This window comes from Planococcus citri, chromosome 5, assembly GCF_950023065.1.
Source record: "Planococcus citri chromosome 5, ihPlaCitr1.1, whole genome shotgun sequence".
In the NCBI taxonomy this organism is placed as follows: Eukaryota; Metazoa; Arthropoda; class Insecta; order Hemiptera; family Pseudococcidae; genus Planococcus; species Planococcus citri.
Genome location: NC_088681.1, coordinates 58,020,510 through 58,042,415, shown reverse-complemented (window position 1 = coordinate 58,042,415; position 21,906 = coordinate 58,020,510). Strand labels below are relative to the sequence as shown.

At 32.1% G+C, this 21,906-nt stretch overlaps 1 protein-coding gene across 1 annotated transcript; it reads right to left on the bottom strand.

The window, feature by feature from the left end:
- Nucleotides 1–6,775: 6,775 nt before the first annotated feature.
- On the bottom strand, nucleotides 6,776–21,491 carry Mvb12 (multivesicular body subunit 12-like Mvb12). The gene is made up of 8 exons (XM_065365613.1): nucleotides 21,219–21,491; nucleotides 20,919–21,117; nucleotides 19,576–19,708; nucleotides 13,045–13,128; nucleotides 12,744–12,940; nucleotides 10,094–10,155; nucleotides 8,197–8,247; nucleotides 6,776–8,110 (listed from the first exon to the last, which is right to left on the bottom strand). The coding sequence occupies exons 1-8, from the start codon at nucleotides 21,315–21,317 to the stop codon at nucleotides 8,066–8,068; spliced, it is 870 nt and encodes a 289-aa protein (XP_065221685.1). The 5' UTR covers nucleotides 21,318–21,491; the 3' UTR covers nucleotides 6,776–8,065.
- Between the last annotated feature and the right edge of the window lie 415 nt (nucleotides 21,492–21,906).

Sequence of the window (21,906 nt, the reverse complement as noted above, 5' to 3'; positions counted from 1 at the left end):
GGCTATACAGACTGGATACTTTTTGGTGAGATTAATAATTGTTTGTGTATTGTGACTTGTAAGATGAGATGTCCAGTTTGGTCACCAGTTCGAATTTGATACGTTCTCTGGTCACAGTAGTTGCGTTTAATAGATCTATAGATATACATTATGCTTTGGGCCATCGTATTCCGGTTCATGCTGGGAAGGTCTCTTTTAGTTAGTCGAGAATAATGCAAGTTTTTAAAAGGTAAAACCAATTAAGTCCCTACACCAATTCCGCCTTCGTTGATATAGTAGGTGTGTGCAATCATTGGCCAACGTAGATGTACAAGAAAATATCATTGCAATTTGCATTCGTTATGATCCGGTATATCGATGCAGGGCGAAGAACAAACCAACTTCGCTTCGAATTAAAATATTGCATCTAAAACCAAAAATTTAAATTTAAAAACAAAGATTGTAAGTAATTCAAAGTAGAGAGAGAGACTGATTTTGATTCAATTTTTTTTTTTTTTTTGAAAATTAGAGCATGATAATTCAGATTGAATCATAGCCAATGCAGGGGTGCAGTAAATCAAATTCTCTTCAAACTAAAATTGCACCAGAAACCAAAAATTAAAAAAAAGTTTTTAATCCAAGGTTCTGATTTCCATCATGTTTTAAAGGTTTGAAGCATAAATAGGTACTATAAAGAAAACTTGAATTTTAGGGGGGGGGGGACATATCTGTAATAAAATAACTAAAATTTCGTAGGAATGATTAAAATCAAAATTTTAATTCTTAAAAAGTATATTCGTAGTACACTAAAATTTCGAAATTAGTTACCTTCGCTGAAAATATGAATTTAAAAAATGGTACAAAAAACTTGAACAAATCAGTTTGCTGTACTGTCTTAAAAATTTGAATTTTAACTTCCAAATGGTCCAGAAAAAATTGAGAAACAAAAGGAGGAGCATGCGACTAGAAAAGTTGAAATTTAAAATTTCATAATGGTTCAAAAATATCCAAATTTTGGAAAATCAATCGAGATAAATTATGGAAAAATGAATAAAAACGTACAAATTGATTTAAAAAAAAAAAAAAAAAAAAAAATGGGTGTAAAATCACTTTGTGAAAGAAAGTTGAAATCATGGATTTGTTTTTTGCTCATGTTAACTCAATGCTTGGCATTACAAATGAACAGAGAAGTCTGATTAAATATTACTAAAATGCTGTTTTAAAATTTTCACCACAAAATTTTGGGAACTTTATTAATTTTTTTTTTCAAGTTTGTAAAAGTTGGTCAGAATATTGATATCTATGTAGATATTTTAAGCCTAATTCAATGTCAACAAAAATGATAGAAATTGGTCATTTTTTTCAGTTTCTGAAAGTCGGATGTCAAAAATTCATAAAAATGTTTTCCATGTTTTCACATTGTAAAATCATATTGAAAGTCTGATGACATCAAAATATCAAAAATTGTTCTTTTGATTTAATGTTAAGAATTTCTCAAGATTTGTTTTCATGCTTCTATACCTAAATGTTGGGCAAATAAATTAAACATAGGTAGATACCAACAAGGGAATCTCTTGAGGTTTCACACTTCGATTTGAACGGGACCGCAATTTTTGGAAACGGCATAGTCTAAAACCCCCAAAACCAAATTTTTAGCTGCCCAAGTTCATTTTTCGATTTTTGGCGAATTTTTGATTATTCAAAAAATTGACTGTTTTTGGCGATTTATGCTTTTTTTTAAACAGTACGTACATGATCAATAAAAATGGTCAAAATAAGTCCCAAAAGTATTATTAATTACCAAAATCCAAATTTCACCATTTCCAGCCATTCTGGAGCCTCCAGCGCGATTTTTTCAATTTCTCCAGAATTTTGAATTTGTTCCAGAATGCGTGAATATGAAGTTGGGCAGCTAAAAATCGAGTTGTGTATTACACTCGACCTGTTTAACAAGTTTATCCACATTTGAGCCAATTTTGAGAGTGACGCCTCAAAAGTGGCTTTTTGACCAGCTTTTTTCAAAATTAAAAAATCAAAAAAATCAAAATTTTTCCGTTTGAGTGGAAATTTTCGAAATTTACGCGAATCGCTGTATTTTGTCCGTAACTAACCCCCCAAATCAAAACTTCACAATTTCCAGCCATTCTGGAGCCTCCAGCGCGATTTTTCAATTTCTCCAGAATTTTGAATTTGCTCCAGAAGGCGTGAATATGCAACTGGGTAGCTAAAAATCGAGTTGTGTATTACACTCGACCTGTTTAACGAGTTTATCTACATTTGAGCCGATTTTGGGAGTGACCCCTCAAGAGTGGTTTTTTGACCAGCTTTTTTCAAAATTAAAAAATCCAAAAAATTAAAAGCTTCCCGTTTCTGTGGAAATTTTTGAAATTTGTGCGAATCGCTGTATTTCTTCAAGAACCAACCCCGGAGCGCAAATTCTACCATTTCCAGCCGTTTTGGAGCAAGAGTGACACCTCAAAAAACCACTTTTGAGGTGTCACTCTCAAAATCGGCTCAAATGTGGATAAACTCGTTAAACAGGTCGAGTGTAATATACAACTCGATTTTTGGCTGCCCAACTTCATATTCACGCCTTCTGGAGCAAATTCAAAATTCTGGAGAAATTGAAAAATCGCGCTGGAGGCTCCAGAATGGCTGGAAATGGTGAAATTTGGATTTGGGTAATTAATATTAGTTTTGGGACTTATTTCGACCATTTTTATTGATCAAGTTCGTACTTTTTGAAAAAAGCATAAATCGCCAAAAACAGTCAATTTTGAATTTTTAAAAATTCGCTAAAAAGTCGAAAGATGAACTCGGGCAGCTGAACATTTGGTTTTGGGGATTTTAGACTATGCTCTTTCCAAAAATCGCGGTCCCGTTCAAATCGGGGTGGACACCTCAAGAGGTTCCCTTATTACTATAGAAATCTTGAAACTTCAACTTTTGAAATAAAAAATAAATGCTGAAAAAAATCAGAAAAATTGAAGTTTCAGATGAAAATAACTTGCCGAGCACTTTTTCGGATTCTTTGATTTTTGAAAAAATGCCACCTACAGTTACATACGCGTAGGTAAGTACATATTTTCAAAATCATTTTATGGCGATTCAAATCCGAAATTTTCTCTAGAAATTTATCCTTGAAAAAAAGGAACAATTTATCGTTTATAGGAACGAGTCCACGAAAAAAAACCTACAATTTGGTTTATAAATCTTGTTCTTGATCTCCCAAGTCGACTAATGATAAGTACATAGTTTTGACCCATTTTGGAGCTTTTTTCTTCAAAAATACTCGCTAGAAAAAAATTTGGATTTGAAGCGGGACAAAAAGATTTTGAAAATACGTATGTGCTCAAATTGATGGGTAAATTCAAGTTTACAGGTGCTGAATTTCATTTTCACACTACAACAGCATTTTTTCAAAAACTGGAAAATTCAAAAATTAGCTGGAGGCTCCAGAATAGTTCAAAACCACCACAAATTGACCAGGTAGGTCAAAGGATAAAATTATGAATTCAAACCGGAATCAACAAATTTAAAAAATATGTGCCTGAATCCATCGATAGAATCACAAATTACTTACAGCGTTTTTTTTTCTCGAAAATCTGGGGAATTTGAAAATTTGCTGGAGGTTCCAGAACGCTCCGAAACCATTATCGATCGACTTAGGAGGTCGAAAAAGGTACCTATAAATCAAATTTCAGCCTTTCATGTTGATTTGATCAAATTTTGATTTTTTTAAAATGAAAAGTACCTAAGCCCAATTTGAATTTTTTAAACATTTATTTTGTCTAATGAATTTCAGTACCTGAAAATTTCCTTAGTGGAGTATTTTAGAGTCCTCTTTCGATTCTCTAATCAAGACGACCGTTCATCATTATTCCTCCTTTCTCATATCCAAAATAGGCATTCAATTTCAAATTGGGAACAAATTTTCAATTTCTGAAAAATTATCTAAACAAGCAGAAATTTGCCACCATATTTCAGCAATAATTATTGAATTTCATTTGCTTGCATTTTTTTCAAAGTTATGAAAATTCATTTAGGTATCTAGCCTTTGAAAATGAGTATGGAAATTTTCATCGAATTGAGGTATCTACCCCTATACCTATCTAAGAACCTCCATTATGGGCATAAATTCTTTATAACTACAAGTGCAGAATAAGCCACAACATTTTTAGCTGCCCAATTGTTTTCTATTTTCCACATCTTTTGGAGAAATTTTAAAATTCTAAAGAAAGCGAAAATCACACCGAAAGCTCCGAAATGGCTCGAAATTGTGGTATTTGGTTCTGGAAGAGGGAAGGAGGGGGGGGGTTGCTTTTAGAAAAGAGATAGCCATTCGCGTAAATTTCAATGATTTTCCTTCAAACAGAAAAGTTTTTGTATGTGGAAAAAAATCCTATAAACAAATTGAAGAAGAGCCACAACTCAATTTTTAGCTGCTCAAATTAACTTTCTACGCCTTCTAGAGAAATTGTAAACTTCTCGAGAGCTCGAAAATCTCACCGGAGGTTCTAGAATGGCTCAAAATTGCGAAATTCGGTTCACGAGAGTTGATATTTAGCTTCATATTTTTACTGAATACCGAAATACTTTTTTTTAAAATCATAAATAGAAAAAATGGTCAATTTAAAATTTTAAAAAATTTATGAAAAATCAATTTAGGCGTCTGAAATTTTGATTAAGGGTGTTTCTCCAGATCATGTTTTTTTTTTCAAAAATCGAGACCCTGTTTAAATCGGAAGCAGGCTCCTCGAGAGATTCCATTCCCTTTCTTTTGTGAGTGGTTGAAAAATTGGAAACCACTAATTTTATGAGTGAATTCGTGATCTGAAAAATTTTTCCTCTCAAATTTTTCGCATTTATTGTATCAAAACATTGAATGATATCTTTTCTGAAACCTGTGAAATGTTTCAAAATGCAGCGTTATCAATTTTCAAGTCATTATTTCCAATTTCAAAAAATCAAAATTTATCAATTTTTTTCAATTTTTCGAAAATTAGCAATAATGATTGCAAAATTGGCACCACTGCGTTCCAAAATTTTTCTCCAGATTCAGAAATTATATCTTTCGATATTTTTGGCCTAATTAATGCGAAATATTTCAGAAGAAAACATTTTCAAAGCACAAATTTACTCAAAAAGAACTATAGGTCGACACGGAATCTCAAATGGGTACCTACTATCTTCAGAAACTGAGCCATTTTTTCCAAAACAGATTGCATAGGACTATAGAGTGAAAAAGCCACAATTTTTTCAAAAAATGTTCTCCTTTTGAGGATCCTAATTCCCTTTTCAGAAGCACCTCCAGAGCTAAAAAATTTCTGAGTGACTTTTTCATCCAAAAAATGAAGGTATCCACTAAATTTGATGGAAACCACGAACTTTTTTTGCTTCTAAGCAACTTCTCAGTCCTCAACACCCTCTTCTCATTTTCTTCTCAATTTATTCACCAAAAAAAAACACACTCTCTTGAAAAATCCGTTAAGTTTATCTCGAACAAGATTTTTCATTACTTAATTTTCATCAATTATCGTATATAATTACGAATTACGAAATCGATAGTTGATAATATTTTAATTACGCGAAAAATAAACAACCTGCAGTAATTATCAATTAAAATTTTAAGAGGAACTTGAATGATCTTCGTCGGCTCGTTTAATCACTTCCCTGCTGTAACAAAATACACAACACACCGAAGAAAAAAAAGAAAAAAAAACCTCGTCAATTAGAAACGCAAATCGTTTTTTTTTGCTGCATAACGTCATTAAAATTAATAATTAAACGAAGAATAAATACATAAGTAAATATTTCGAAATACACCTTCCATACTCCATCGTCGTGTATCCTATTGTTACTTTCACTGCACACCTGAGAAACTTCCTTGAAAATTGATTGTGCACGAATTGAATAGGTACAGTACAGCATTGTAAGGATTTCTTGTCACAAGTATCCTACCTAAACCTAAACCTAAATAACGAACAATATAAAATCCTTCGTAATTCATTTCGAATCGAAAACAATAATGCTCAAAATTTAGTGCAACGAGACATGCGTTATTAAAAACGACCCTAGTATCTGTTTTATTTTGTAAAATAATCAAATAAAAAAATTATCAAGGATGCATTATCTTTATTGTGCTGCCTATCTCTTTATCGATTCCAACGTCTATAAAAACACTTATCGTCAATAAAAATTACTCATCGATCAACACATTACTAAAGATAGAGAAATTCCTGACGAAGAATGGATTTTGGTGGTTTTGATATTGATAACGAATCGTAAACTATTTCCTCTAGTCTCAGTCTGCGAGTCTGTATGTGGTAAGTTTGTTTTATACAGACACCGTTATCTGACCCAGTCCAGTATGAACCTTCGGTATACAGCTAGGTAGCGTAAATACAGATCGTCGTAGTCGTAGTAATTTTAACCCAGCAAACTAAACGAAAGTGGCACGTCATTAGATAACAATGCTTCTCCGAGCCATATTACTCTACGAACCCAACTCCAACTCGTCTCTGCTTCTGCATTTATTTCTTCTATTCAACCAACGAGTTATTCGAAGAAGAAGAAAAAAAAGGTCATTACGATTGGTCACTTGGTGAAGGTTGTTCGGATCAAAATACACCCGCGTTCAATTTAATTTTTAACAAATTTTTACGTAGACAAATCGTACGATGTTGAATAACACTACCTAAACAACGTATTCGTTCATTCGTTCAAATCCGCCGAGTAATTCGTCTTTATTACTGTCAAGTTCGTAGAGCGAGGCAAACAAAAAAAAAACACGTAATACAAATAAATTTCTATTTAATTCGAAATTAACATCGCAGTCTTAATCAATATGGGCATTTACGACTGGATAAATATACCGCTAAAAATAAATAGTAAAAAAAAAACGCCTATTTTGCGTAGCGCAGACAATGCAAATAAAATATAAAAGAAAATTCGTCGAAAAAGAAAAAAAAGCTCGAAAATAAATTAATAGGTATTAAAAATAACAAAATGGCATCGTTATTAATCATTACATAATCGTATAGATAATACAAATAAATACAAAATATCACGTCATAAGCAAACGATATAATTGGCTGATGAGAGAAACATACAAATCTATAAATCGATAATACCAAAGATGTAAAAAAAACACAACTAAGTAAATAAGTAAATCCGGTACTTTGCATACAAAAAAAAAATGGAAAAAAAACAACGATAAAATTCAATCAACGAATCAAGCAGCGATTTTTACTTCGAAAATCCGTTTAAAATACCATCGAGATATTTAAAGCTAGCGGTTTTTAGATAGTCTCAGTCGACATTCAACCCATACGAAGAATGTATCGTATTGTAAAACGATGCGAATAATTTCATCTTCATCATACACACGTCCATTACATAATTGCGAACACAAATTCGCCTCTGTCCAATTAATTCCTCGTCCTCGCAAGCGTGAAATATTTATAAAGTGAGCAATTAATACTGTTTTTATCCGTAACCATCGAAAAAGATCACACACACACACGAAACTAAAAAGTACCGGTCGGTCTACGAAGGTACAAACATTAAAATAAAAAAAAATTGCGCTTTGAAACGTCATGCAAAAAAACGCAGTCCCAAAAATTGAAAAAAAAAATTGGTTAAACTAAAAACAGAACAAAAAATACACGAATTGTACGAACATTCAGATACGAAATTACACGTAAAAAAAAGTCTAGAAAAACAAATTTAAATTGAGAGAAAAAAAAGAGAGAGAATTTGTTTTTCGTTGTGAACAAAATCGAGGAACATGAAAACGAACTACACGTGTGGAAACACTCGTTACAACGTCAGCTCCGGGCGACAAAATTGTTCGAGTAAAATTTGAATATAAAGCTATTTGGCACCTCGATGAAAAATAACTTATTTTATAAGATGATTACGATCGACTACCGAGGGTAAATTTAATAATAAATCGATCGATCGTCTTAGATTAGGAGAAATATTCGTTGAATCACGAGAATGTGATTTCGTTTATAATCGTAATCGTAACGATGACAAGAATTGATTCCTTGGATATGCAGGATTGGCGGGGATTCGTCGCTTTTTAAAACATACACAGCTCTTTTTCGGCTTTGAAATCGTAGAAGTACTGTAAAAAGAAGAAGAAAAATAAAGATTAGAAATGTATTTGAGAAAATTAATTAGGGTTGTAAAATGAATGGAGATTTTACACACCTCTTTGTCAATATCTTCTTTTGTTTTGATCGTGATCGATGGCAGAGAGTCCTGAAAAATAAAATATGAAATTATAAGAATTTTTTTAGATATGTTGTGAGAATTCGGATCTGCAAAAATACTGATGATTTTTTTTTTGGAGAGAAACGAACATTCGAAGGAAAATTTGCAAGAAAAAATATCTAGAAAAAAACTAAAAAGTAATACTTTTAAAATTGAAATTCTAGATTTGGAATGACATCAAAAAATGACACAGAAATATACGAATTATTATTATCTAATTAATGAAACATTTTCCGAGATTTATTTATTTTTAGTTAAAATTATCGAAAAAAGTGAAAATTTTTCATCTTCTATTTTTAATTTTTTTAATTCTTTCATATTTTGAGATAAAAAATGATAGCGTTCAAATTATAGTTTTATGTTATCGAATTATCAGTTCGAACGATTAAATACAAAGCTGCGTTCATTTATCTATACATTTTTTATCTTTTTTTACTGATCAACATTTTGAAAAATAGATATCACATTAAAAAACTTGAAATATTTATGACTTTTTAGTAAAATTGTGAAAAAAACTCATCTTGCATGATTCGAGAACCTTTTTTTTGCCCAAAAATCCATGATTTAAGGTGGTCATATCTTTACAAACATCTAACAAGCAGGATTTTCAAAACAATATCGAGGAAATAAGGTCAAAATTTGAATTTTTGCACAATAAATTTTTTTAAAAATTTGGATTTCAATCTCATTCCCCTCGATTAGAAATTAACAAAATAGCAAAAATAAAGAATGGCTCACTTTGAAAAAAAAAAAAAAAATGAAAATAAAATATGAAACAACTTTTTTTCGATTAATAGAAAAAATTGTGAAAGTATTAATCAACCAAAATAAAAATTACAAAACTTTGAGAAACAGAATTTGCAAACAATAAAAATTTAAAATTTTTCAAAATTTAAATAAACCAAAAAATACCAAGGTAGGTATTTGAGATAAATCGCAGCTAATCTAATGAAATGATCCGAACACTTCAATAACACAGAAATATACAAATTTTCAAAATTTAGAGACTCGGAAATGTGAAAAAATTAGTCCTAAAAATGAAAAATTCAAAAATTATTGGAATTTGAATAAAAATTTGGATTCTGATTTGGAATCTTTGATAAAAAATCACGAGTCACGAGAAAAAATAAATTTTTTCAAGACCTTTTTTCAATTTATCTCTAAAATCAGGATTAGATTAGATACAAAATAAATTCAAGAATTCATTTTTCTAAATCTACACATAACAAAAATTTAACCAAAATGTAAATTTTAATACAGTTGTATGTATTTTGTAGCCAAAAAATCAAATTCTTTTCAAAATCGTTCACAAAAAAAAGAAAAAATTGAGAAATAAAGAGAGAAAGTCTGAATTGTTCTGCCTGTTTGAATAATAAAAAAAAAAATCACTTTTATTTTAATCGATGACAATATTTTAGAAAGTAAAAGTTATTATTTTTTTAATAATTTCTGAGAAATTTCTACAAATTTAAGAATAGAGTCCACTGACTTCAATTAAAAATACTTTTAAAAATTGATACTTCCAAATTTTGTGAAATGACCAAGCATAATTTTTTTAGTCTTCGAATAATTAAATATTCAAAATGAATCCCTGGATCAAAGATTGTCAATATTTGATCTCAAAATTCAATTTCACAACCAACCAAATTTTGCATAAAAATTATTTATACAAATGGGAAAGAGGGAAAAAAATTATCAACTCAATTCTTAATTTCTCATCACTCAAATCAATACCCAAACTCGTATAATATAAATTCTTCAAAAATTTAGGATTATTCATGTGAGTTTTTTTCAAATTCTTTTTCATCTCCAATTTCAATAAAAATATACTTACAAGTAGTGATTTCGAACTAAATTCTAGACGAGTATTCAATACAAATGGTACTCCTTGTAATCCTGCAAAAAAAAAAAAAAAAAAGGAACACATAAATACGTAAGTAAATCACATCCAAAATACGAAAAGATTATTTTAAAATCACATTTCACTCATGAATGAAAAACCAAGTCAAGTAGTTCCAAGAAAAATATAAATTTGAAAAAAAAAATTGAAAAGCAATAATTCTGCTTAATAAATACAAAATCCATTATTAATTATTCTTCCACATACCCCCCCCCCTCATTTAAGGAACTATTAAAAAAACTTTACATTTCTATCAAAAAAAAAAAAAAAAAAAAAAAAAAAAACATGGATTATTTTGGAGTGTGGTGATAAATTTACACAGCAAGAATTTTAGGCTATTTTCAGCAGAAAAGTGATAATTTTTGGCAAATTTTTGGCAAAAAAGCGAGATTTAAGCAACTTTTGGCAAAAAAAGTGAGACTCAGAAGAACTTGGCAGAAAAGGGAAGACGTTGACAATTTTCACAAAATACACAGTTTTTCAATACATTTTGGCAAAAAAAAAATGAGAACTTTCGGTCAAAAGGAAGACTTGGATAGTTCTTACAAAACAACAATAATTTTTTGACAATTATCTACTGACGAAAAAAAGAGACTTTTTCGAAAAAATTTAGCATTTTTAGCAATTTTTACGACAAAAAGCAAAACGTCGAAAATTTATTGCTAACAATAAGGGTCAGAAACTTCGTCAATTTTTGACAAAGAAAAGCGAGACTGTTTGAGAATTTTTTTGCAAAAAAGCCAAAAAGTTTCGAGCAATTAACGTGATAATTTTAGAAAAAGATAGGGCTTTTTAGCAATTTTTTGTTAGAAAGAGAGACTTCTAAGCTATTTCTGGCAAAAAAGTGAAGCCAATTGGAAAACTGTGGAGAAAGAGTGAGAAATTTTTGAAAATATTTGACCAAAAGCAGAACTGATGCAAATTTTAGCAAAAAAACAAGCCTTTTTTTGCAACTTTTAGCGAAAAAGGTGACTGCAGTTTTTGTCGAAAAAATGAGACCTTTTTTGCAATTTTATTGCGATAAAACGAAACTTTTTGGCAATTTTTCTCAAAAAGCAAGACTTTTGAACAATTTTTTAATAAAAATGACTTTATGGAAATGTTTTTAAAAAAGTGAAAATTTTCAACATATTTCAACAGAAAAGTGAGACTTTTTGGCAATTTTTAGCAATTTTTACGAAAAACAAGGCTTTTTGATAATTTCTAAATGGAAATGACTTTTTGGAAATGTTTCCAAAAAAGTGAAAATTTTTATCATTTTCAACAAAAAGTGATACTTTTTTTTAATTTTTCACAAAATGCAAGGCTTTTGGACAATTTTCGGATAAAAATGTCTTTTTGGAAATCTTTTCAAAAAAACGAAAGTTGCTAAGAATTTTTTGCAAACAGTGATTGTATTGCTTACTGGAATTTTTAATCAAAAAGTGGACTTTTTGGCAATTTTTGCCTTGAAGCAAGTCGTTGAAAATGTTGGCAAAAAGCAAGTCTCTTGGACTATTGTTAGCAAAAAATTGAGGCCTATAGAATCAAATGCCTACTTCTCCACTTTTTTTCGAAAATGAGTTAAGCATGGTTTGGTATACTACAACATGTCCCGCATCTGATGAAAATGTCAAAATTTGAATTTCGGTCAAGGAAGTATGGTAAAACAGCGTGTAAAGTTAGGGGTTAGAATCAAAACTCTACTTTTTTAATGGAGAAGTCGAGTTTTCAAACGAACCTGGCGGATTTCGAATGAAACACTAGTGTTATGCCTTGAAATTATGCTTGAAATTGAATAAATTCATCAAGTGAGGACCCTTCCCGCAAAAAACACCTTTCATTTTTATTAATAAAAATTAATTTTTTTTACTTTGAAAAAAAAGGAAAATTATTTCAATTTCCAAATTAATGGTCTAAAAATGCAGTATTATTTCAATTTCTTAAACTTTACAAGATTTCCTGAACGTTTAGCACTGTATTGCTAAAAAAATTTTGATGAAATGTGCTACAAAGATATATTAAGTGTAAGGTTGGAGACAAAACTGCACTTCTCCAAACTTGAAGCGGCTCAGGAACTCTTATGGCAACGTGTAGGGTAAAACAAACATGCAGGTCACTATCGGCATGTTGGTAAGAAAATATTAGACGTATTACCTCGGTATTTTATGTTACGATGAATGCTAGGGAGGTTTTTTGCGTTTTTCTCAAAAAGTTCAAAAATGGAGAAGTACACTTTTGATTCTAGTGGCCTCAATTAGACTCACTATTATTTTCATTTTTTTTTTTGCAATTTTAGTCAATGCGAGGACATTTTTGGCAATTCCTGGCAAAAAAACTAGTCTTTTAGCCAATTTGTGAAATAAAAAGGAAAAAATGGCAAAAATTGTGAATGATTTTTCAAGTTCACACTTCTAAAAATTAATATCAACATTTTTTCCTTTTTCTGCAAGAAATCACGTCAAGATTAGCAAGAATTAAATTCTTGAAAATTTTCAAAAAAAAGAAACTTTGGATTGGAAATCAAAATTTTCAAAAAGTGACAAAAAGTTTTTGGTAACTTTACAATCCCTAGATCTCCCTTATTAATCAATCGTAATCTCACCTTGACAAAACGCATTGGAAGCGCATTGATTGGCTGAATTTGAATTTGGGATACTTGGAGCAGGACGAGTTGGTTTGATTATTAAATTTTCATAATCGTGGTTATCGTTCTGTTTGCTACCGCTTATATCACATTTGGACATTAGGCCATTCACATTAGCTACATTACCGTTCAATTTTGGATATCCGTTCGTGACGCTGGAAAAAACCATAAAAAATTATTCCAATAAGACTGTATTATGCAGACGATAATTTTTTCAAAACTAAATCTACATAACTATTTGAGGCCACAGTTTACTCACCCTACACTCGACGATCCAATATGATTGGTAGCAACAGGTGCAGTCGATTGCAATTTTACACAAATTAGGAACCCATTTAATTCTCTGAAACATATGGAAATTTCAACAATCGATTACATTATTCGTACTTTGTAGCCTCTATAGCCTATAATAAGTAATACGCGCAAATATAAATAGTCTTATCTGGTAATTAAGCTAAAAAAGGAAAAAAAACACCATAACGACGTCATTTCTCGTATTCTTCACGCTTTAGCCATACACATTCAACGATAAGAAATTCATTTCGTATCAAACATAAAAAAAATCAAACAATACAGAATTACAAAGTTTATCAACGTGATCCTCGTCACAGTCTCGCTCCCCCATACCCCATACGACTAGATTAATCGGTTAATTGTTTTCTCGTTCATACGTGTTTTTCTTTTCCTTATTTTAAGCCTCTAAGTATAAGCACATGAGATGGTAAAGCATCGACCTAGGATGACCTTCTGTTAGAGCATGACTCATATAACTAGATCGCAACTTGTATGTGTAGTACCATGACACCAAGAAGTGTAATGCTCGAAAAAGCCACTCGAACAGGCTCTGCATAGTACTCTGTAGTCTGTCGATAAAAATATGATTTCATATTATACTGATACATACGTAAATCTAATTTTATCAACTTGTGCAATACATATCGGGTACAAAAGGAAACCCGACGACGACGATGCGACGACCCAAGATATATTTCTAACACGACGACAATTTATGTTGCTTTTAATTATCAACACTGCGAATCAACTTCATCAACGAATAATAGAGGAAATTAATATTCCAAAGCCATCCTTTCCGGTCATATTAAGTACGCATTTAAGGCATCGAGATATGAAAAGTATTTACCAAATGGTCGCCCAGAGTATGAAAAAATGTAAACAAACGTGATTATATTCGTACGATGAGAATAACCAAATGGCCAATTGTTCGGGTAAACGATGAGAAATTTACGTGCGGAGGAGGCAAAAGGGAAGCTAAGAGGTCATAAATGGCTGCGACGATGGAGGAAAAAAAGTCGTGAATAACGAGTCCGAAGTTAAATAAATGGTCGTTTAATTACTCTAACCTGCTTCTTTCTTCTACTCGTCTACAAATTCAAACACAAATCGACGTGTTACCGAGAGAAGGCAAATGACTCACGTCTCCTAGAAGTTTTCATAAATTCTTGTGGTCACTGGTCAGTGAAAAAATACAATTTTTTTGGAGAAAAATAGTTGAAAATTGGAGGGTATTTTGATGGAAATTCATTGCGAAATGTATCTACGAGTAGGTGGTTGAAACTAAGTGATTCACATTTGAGAAAATTTTGAACTGGGACATTTTCCACAATTGATTACTTAATTTTACCTTCAAATTGCTCAAGTATTTGACCACCATAAAATTCAAGAGTTTCTCTCCCCCCCCCCTACACTCAATTTTTCTGCATAAATGGAGCAAATTCTAATGAAAATTTGAAAAAAAATTTCAACCAAGTTTTTTCGAAAGTTGATGAGGCTAGCGAAAAATTATGGCCAAATAACCTCCATAAAACGTAGGGGAAATTTCAAATTTTTTGTTAACGTTTGATCTTTTGCCCCTTCAACTTCACCCAGATTGAATTCAGGTTTTCAAGTACATTATTCCTTTTTTTAAATTTCAATTTTCAGTTTAGGTGGGCTCTTGATATGTATCTTTAGTACTTGGATATCACTGCTTTTAGGCCACTAGAAAAGTTCAAAACTAATTTTTGTCAAGTTTGAATTCTTCCCCAACACATATGAAAAAAATGTTCAAATTTTTAATAGTTTGAGTCCGAGCAAAGGGAGGGGGGAGGGCAAATGCCGAAAAAAATATTTGAAATTTTCCCTAAATTTATCGGTGTTATTTGAAGGGCTTGAAATCAATTTTTTTCAAAACAAATTAACTTTGATAACCAAAAAAATTTGACATCACAACTCATAACACTTGAAAAAAAAAACAAAAAAGTTACAAAACACGAGCAAAAAATTTCAACATAAGTAGATAAAATTAGGTATCAAAAAAAAAAAACAGAACATTTCAATTAAATAAAATCAAATAATGAAACTCAATCGAAACTTTTGGAGTTTTTCCGAAAAAAAAAAAAACGAAATTTTTGGTCCACAACTTTTAGCAATTTTCAACAAAAAAACGAGACTTTTTGACAATTTTGGAAAAAAGCGAGTAAAATGAGACTTGTAGCAGTTTTTGGAAAAAAGTTGAAATTTTTGATAATTTTCGGCAAAAAGTAAAACTTTGAAAACTTTAGCAATACCTAAGCGAGGCTTTTCAGCAAAATTATTAGTAAACATTCATACTTTTATCAATTTTTGTCGAAAAAGTGAACTTATTTTAAATTTTTTAGTAAAGCAGTGTGACTTTTTGACGATTTCTGGCAGAAAAGAGAGACTTATTTTTAGCAATTTCTGATAAAAAGACGACCTTTTTGAACAATGTTGGTAAAAAAGCGATGTTTTGGATTTGTTGGCGAAAATCACAATTTTTAGAAATTTTGATGCAAGAAGTGAGACTTTTTGGTATGTAGTTTTTTTTTTGGCAAAAAAGTGAAAACTTTCGACAATTTTTGTAAAAAGCAAGACTGTTTAGCTATTATTCAGAATGTCTAACAAAACTCGCAGACAAAAAAATTATGACTTTTTCATGGCATATTTTTCACCACATTTTTACCGCATAAAAATACCACCACCCCCCCCCTCCAAAAAATAATAATGAATAACTTGAAACTGCGAGCAATTTTTTTTAAAATTTATAGGCAAGTAGGTAATTCAGTTTTTTTATTTTTCTGATTTTTTGAACAAACTTTTCATTTTTTTCATATTATGGATAATTTAAAAAAATTTCAAGCGTGCTTCGAGCAAAATTCTTGACTTTCATGACCGTCTACCAAAATTTATGACTTTTTCATGACTTTCACGACCGTTAGACACCCTGTTATTGGAAAATAACCCCACTTTTTTCAATTTTTTATTCAAAAGGCGAGACTTTTTGAAAATTTCTGACACGAAAAGCGACACTTTTAGGTCAATTTTGGGCAAAAAGCAAGACTTGGACAACTTTTGCAAAAAGCATGGCTTTTTGGCTGATTTATTCTTCGAACTTAAAATATCAAAAAATGAACAACTTCCCCAGGTCCATATTTGAAAAATCAGAACTTCCTTGGTTTTTAAGCATCTTATTACAACACTGACTTTTTCAATTCTAAAATGATCTGTAAGTCACTCCAAAAAATGTTGAAAAAATTTGGAAACATTCGGACTCCCTTTCTCAGCTATTTTGATAGTTCTCAAAAATATTGGAGCACAATACCTACCCTCCTCCTCCTCTTCACTAAAATGGAAAATGCGGAAATACTGATTTTCAAAATTTCAGGGAATCCAACTTCCCTCCCTTCCTGAGAACGTTCCATGATCCGTAGGTATCCCCAAAAGATGATGAAAATATTCTCTTCAATTTTTTATTGCAAAAAATTCTTTACGTGGAGGAATGCTCTTAGTCTGGGAGCCCGCATAAGGATCTAGTGCACCCCCCCCCCTCGATCCTCCGGGGCAACTTTTTTCGACCATTTTGATTGACAGGTCAGCCGAAATCACAGAATTTGCGTTCCAACATGGGACTTGCACGGAATTTTTTGAACCTTACAAAGGTAGATCGAAAGATCAGGCAAAAATGTATCACCTGTCAAAACTTAAAGTGCTAAAGTGCCATTTTCGATTTTTTATGAATTTTTGAAAATCAAATTTGAGCCAAAAATGAGGGAAAAAATCAAAATTTTACCAAATTGTTTAAGAAAGCTGAAATTTGGGATATACCCTATTATCGACATGCCAAATCGATTAGAAACTGTTTCAAACCGTTTTGAGCAGTTCTGGAGCCTCCAGCAGATTTTTGAAACTCGAAATTCACACAAAATTTCATCAAAATATGGAGTTGGAAAGCCGAAATTTACCTCGTGAATTAATTTCAATACACCACGAAGTTAACTGCCGGTGGATTTCAAGTCATTTTGGAGCCTCCAGCAACTTTTTGAAAAGTACTGGAGCCTCCAACAGATTTTCGAAACTCGAGATTCCCACAAAATTTCATCAAATGGAGTTGGAAAGCCGAAATTTAATCTGCAAACTAATTTCAATACGCTGCGAAGTCAACTGCAGGTGGATTTCAAGTCACTTTGGAGCCTCCAGCGACTTTTTGAAAATTACTGGAGCCTCCAGTAGATTTTTGAAACTTGAAATTTCCTCAAAATTTCATTAAATGGAGATGGAAAGCCGAAATTAATTTAGCAAACTAATTTCAATTCGCTACAAAGTCGACTGCTGGTGGATTTCAAGTCGTTTTGAAGCCTCCAGCGACAATTTTGAAAGGTTGTATGGCGTTTTTAGGAAAATTGAAATTTCCAAAAGTAGCCGGAAACTTCAAATCCATTTGAAACCACCATGCAGTCGACTTCACATTGTATTGAAATTAGTTTGTGAAGTAAATTTCACCTTGCTAACTCTATTTGATAAAATGTTGTGGGAATTTCAATTTTCAAAAATCTGGTGGAGACTCCAGTAATTTTCAAAATGTCGCTGGAGGCTCCAAAATAACTTGAACCTACTTGAAGTCTTGTTCAGAGGGTGTTAAAATTGAAGTGCAGACGCAGAGTAAATTTCGGCTTTCGGTTTTTTAAAAAGTCGCTGGAGGCTCCGAAACGACTTGAAATCCACCTGCAGTTGACTTCGTGGTGTAATGAAATTAGTTCGCAGGGTAAATCTCGGCTTTCCAACTCCATTTGATGACATTTTGTGGAAATTTCGATTTTCAAAAATCTACTGGAGGCTTCAGAACTGCTCAATACCGTTTGAAACAGTTTCCAATCAATTTGGCATGTCGAAAATAGGGTATATCCCTAATTTCAGCTTTCTTGAACAATTTGGTAAAATTTTGATTTTTTCCCTCATTTTTGGCTGAAATTTGATTTTCAAAAATTCACCAAAAATCGAAAAAGGCGCTTCAGCACTTGAAATTTTTACAGCTGATAGATTTTTGCCTGATTTTTCGATCTACCTTAGAGGTTTAAACCCCTCTTCACCTGTGTTTTCTGAATGTTACTTAAGTAACAGATCGAATAAATATTACTACTACTACTACTACTACTACTACTACTACCTTTGTACGGTTTAAAAAATTTTGAGCAAGTCCCATGTTGGGACGCAAAATCTGCGATTTCTGCTGACCAGTCAATCAAAATGGCCGCCATTTTGTAAGTAGGGCCACTTTTTTCTAAGTACAAGGGCTAGAAATGTTCCTTAGGACTCCCCCTTTAAGAAAAAAGTTGTCCTGGATGATCGACGGGGGAGGGGGGTAGGGTGCAATAGATCCTCATGCGGTCGCCTCGACTATCTCGGGTTTCAAAAATGTTTTCGGGCATTAACCCCCCCCCCCTCCCCTTCAAATGAGTTTCTATGAGGACAAAATTACTCCTCGATATTCGTCTTTTTACAAAGTTTTACGCTCACATTTTAAAAATTCTCCAATTTTGGAGAAAAAATTGCCAAATTGCCACACATATTCTCAAATTTTTCCATTTTTTAAAAAATAAGTAGACACTCTGCAATGATAGTAAAAAACAGGTAACCTGTCTTCATAAAAAAACACACGATTCGAATAAATAAGGAATCCGAAGAATTGATAAGTTGGCACAATATTTAGAAAGAGATTTTTGGCACCAAATAAAATATTTTTTGAAGTTCAAAATCAGCTATCTTTACTTCTCTTTATCCCTTCTCTATCAAGAAGAAATTATTACGTTCGCCAAGTCTCTATTATTTACCAACCAGCCAAAAGTGGTTAGTTAGATAGTTTTATTATTTTGGATTACTTCCTACAAAAATGCATTCGATTTAATTTCCCAATTTCATCATCGATACTTCATACTTGTATTACAAACACATTGGCTCGATTTTGAAAATTCCAAGTACCTATTCAATATTGACTGGGGCAAGGTGATAATTTGAGGAGGAGAAGGGAAATCGTTATTCTCTGAATTTTATAGGAATTTATCAATTTTTAAACAAACATTAAATTTATTCATTATAGGTATAGAAAACTGAAAAAAATTAGTTCCTGATTTCTGAGAGTAGACATCTAAATAATCAAATTAAAGAATAAATTTGAGCCAAATGATGCCATGAGTCATTTTAATCTAATTCGATAAATCCTAAATAAACGAACGGTTCCGTGAGCAAACCGAATTTCGTAAAATGTAATCATTATTCTTTAATAGCTCGTAGCACGTATCTCGACTCTCAAATAAATACAGGTGGATACCTAATCAAACTTTCGCATCACTTTTATCTCTATATAGTGAATATTTCGTCGATTTATCATCAATAATGAGAAAAGTTGAAATAATATTCCAAGTACTCGTAAGATTCTCGATAGTAACTAATTTACATTCCGCTCTAATCAAAACGAATAATTGGATACTCAACTCACCCAACGAGCTCAAATCCTAGAGGAGTTCCTTTGGTTTTATTCACCAAAATGACAATATCGACGACGAACTTGGGACATAGATTTTTTCGCGACAGCTTGTAACATAATTGCTTCTTACGCCAGCTTCGTTGATCTATAAAAGTATATATAAATATTTCATTAGACAGGTAATCAACGACACCAGACTCTGTTGGCTAAATGGCGTTAAATTAAAATCTAACGCATGGAAAAAGAGAGAGAGTGTGTAAAATAGACGAACGTCTGCAGACATTCATTACGAAACACACTATCATAATAATATCATCTAACGGTTCCTTTAAAAATGAGTTGAAAAAAAAAATCATGCCAGCATTTTAGAGTAAGTAACGTACCACATCTATTCATCGTCAAGTACCCGGCGAGCTCTTTTGTAGATTTCGAGTTGAAAAGGGGACAAGTACGTCGTTGAAATTTACTACAAATTTCAACAAGGTACACGAGTCTGCTGCCACTGAAGTCATCGTTTCGTCGTTTGTACGAGTATTTTTAATAATGGATTCTCGTACATTCATTAACAATCTTATTTGTTCGAAGAAGTGCATATCGTTACGAATAATGATAACAAAATGAATCGAATACCGAATTCGTAGAAAAATAAAAACGATGATATCATCGAACACCGAAGAGGAAACTCCGATCAGTATACGAAACCTATTTAGCGTGAAGAAAGACTCGATCAAAAGTGATATTGAAAATCGACCAACGAAATTCGAGGTTATTGAAATAATTACTAGAATCAGCCAGTAGATATACCTACAACAATGAACAGGCAACAAAATCAAACCGGTGTAAAATTAATTCACGACATTATGCGATCAATAGACCGTATTGTTTCGGTTTTTTTGGTACGAAAAAAGTACACAGATATTGTACAATGAGGCTATCGAAGGGATGGATGATCGAATTGTGGAATTGATATCGCGATGCTATAGTCATACTGGCTTCTATTACGTGACAATTAGATAATTAACGCATCATCGACGTCAGTGGAATTCTCATATTGATAATTATGTACATTTGATCACGTTCACGTTCGTTCGTCCGGTGACACATACTCGTATAGATAGGTATACTTTCACATGCCAACAATTCTCACCGAGTTGAACGAAAATTCGACTAAACAATCGATGAATGGAACACAAACCTAGTTTAAACGTACAACTACGAAATAGGAAGTATTGTTTACTACGAATGTCAACGAACGTAAACAATATTTGTGACATATTTCCGAACATACTGTAGAGGTGATACGTAGATTCACATTTCACACACATGAAAACACCAATAGCAACTCATGAACTCACCGCTATCCATTGTTCTGGGTATAAGACCGTAGCCTTCTGGAGGCAGATCTTTTTCGTTAATTATTCTTAAATCTTCTAAAACATAATCGGCAATACTTTCGGTTTTTGATATGCATAAATATCTGGTGGCTTTTTTGGCGAAGAACGAGGTATCTTTGCCTAAATCGGCAGGCTGGTCAGCATCGTACGACTTGGTGATCTGTAACAATATATTCAAGATGAGAGCAAAAGTATGTCGAATGAGTGGGTGTTCACTTCACGAGTAAAGTTAACGGATTAATTAAAACTAGAAGTACTCACTGCTTTGAATCCTTTAGGACATTTGACTGCATCTTCAATAACACAAACTGCGGTTATGGGTTTGTCATCGCTGAACAGAGGTGGGTTTTGTTTTAGCATTTTTTTTAGTATAAAAGTTACACTGCGATCGCGTTAATTAACAGTGGTAAGATGTTCACATTTTATTTCACGTATTAGGTACGTTGAATAATAATTTACGAATAAACTTGCATTCGATGACAAAGAAAGACTCGACGAGTAGAATGAAATTAGAAGTGTTGCAGCGAAACGTTGATAAATCGTTGTTTTGGTTGAGATGAATCAGTGTGACCATGTGGTGGAAAGTTGAAGTTTATACGTGATTAGTGATAAGAGGCGAATTTCTCGGAGCTGAACTCCAAATTTCGACTTTCGAGTGAATTATGGATTGAATTTTTCTTCGGAAAATGGAACTATGGAAGGGATAGGAAATATTTAATATTAATACTATAATACTTCAATCTCGTAAGAATTTGGATCAAAATATTGTTCTGTTCATATTGTCAATTAGCCATTAGGTATCTACAAAAAATCATTCATGTCAGTTCAATCTTCTTCACAAATCATACCTACCTAATTAATTAATCAGGTAATGTAATTAGCCCCTGATTAGTGATTTTCCTTAATATTAAGGAAAAATAAGGCTTATGCAGCCTATCATATTATTTAT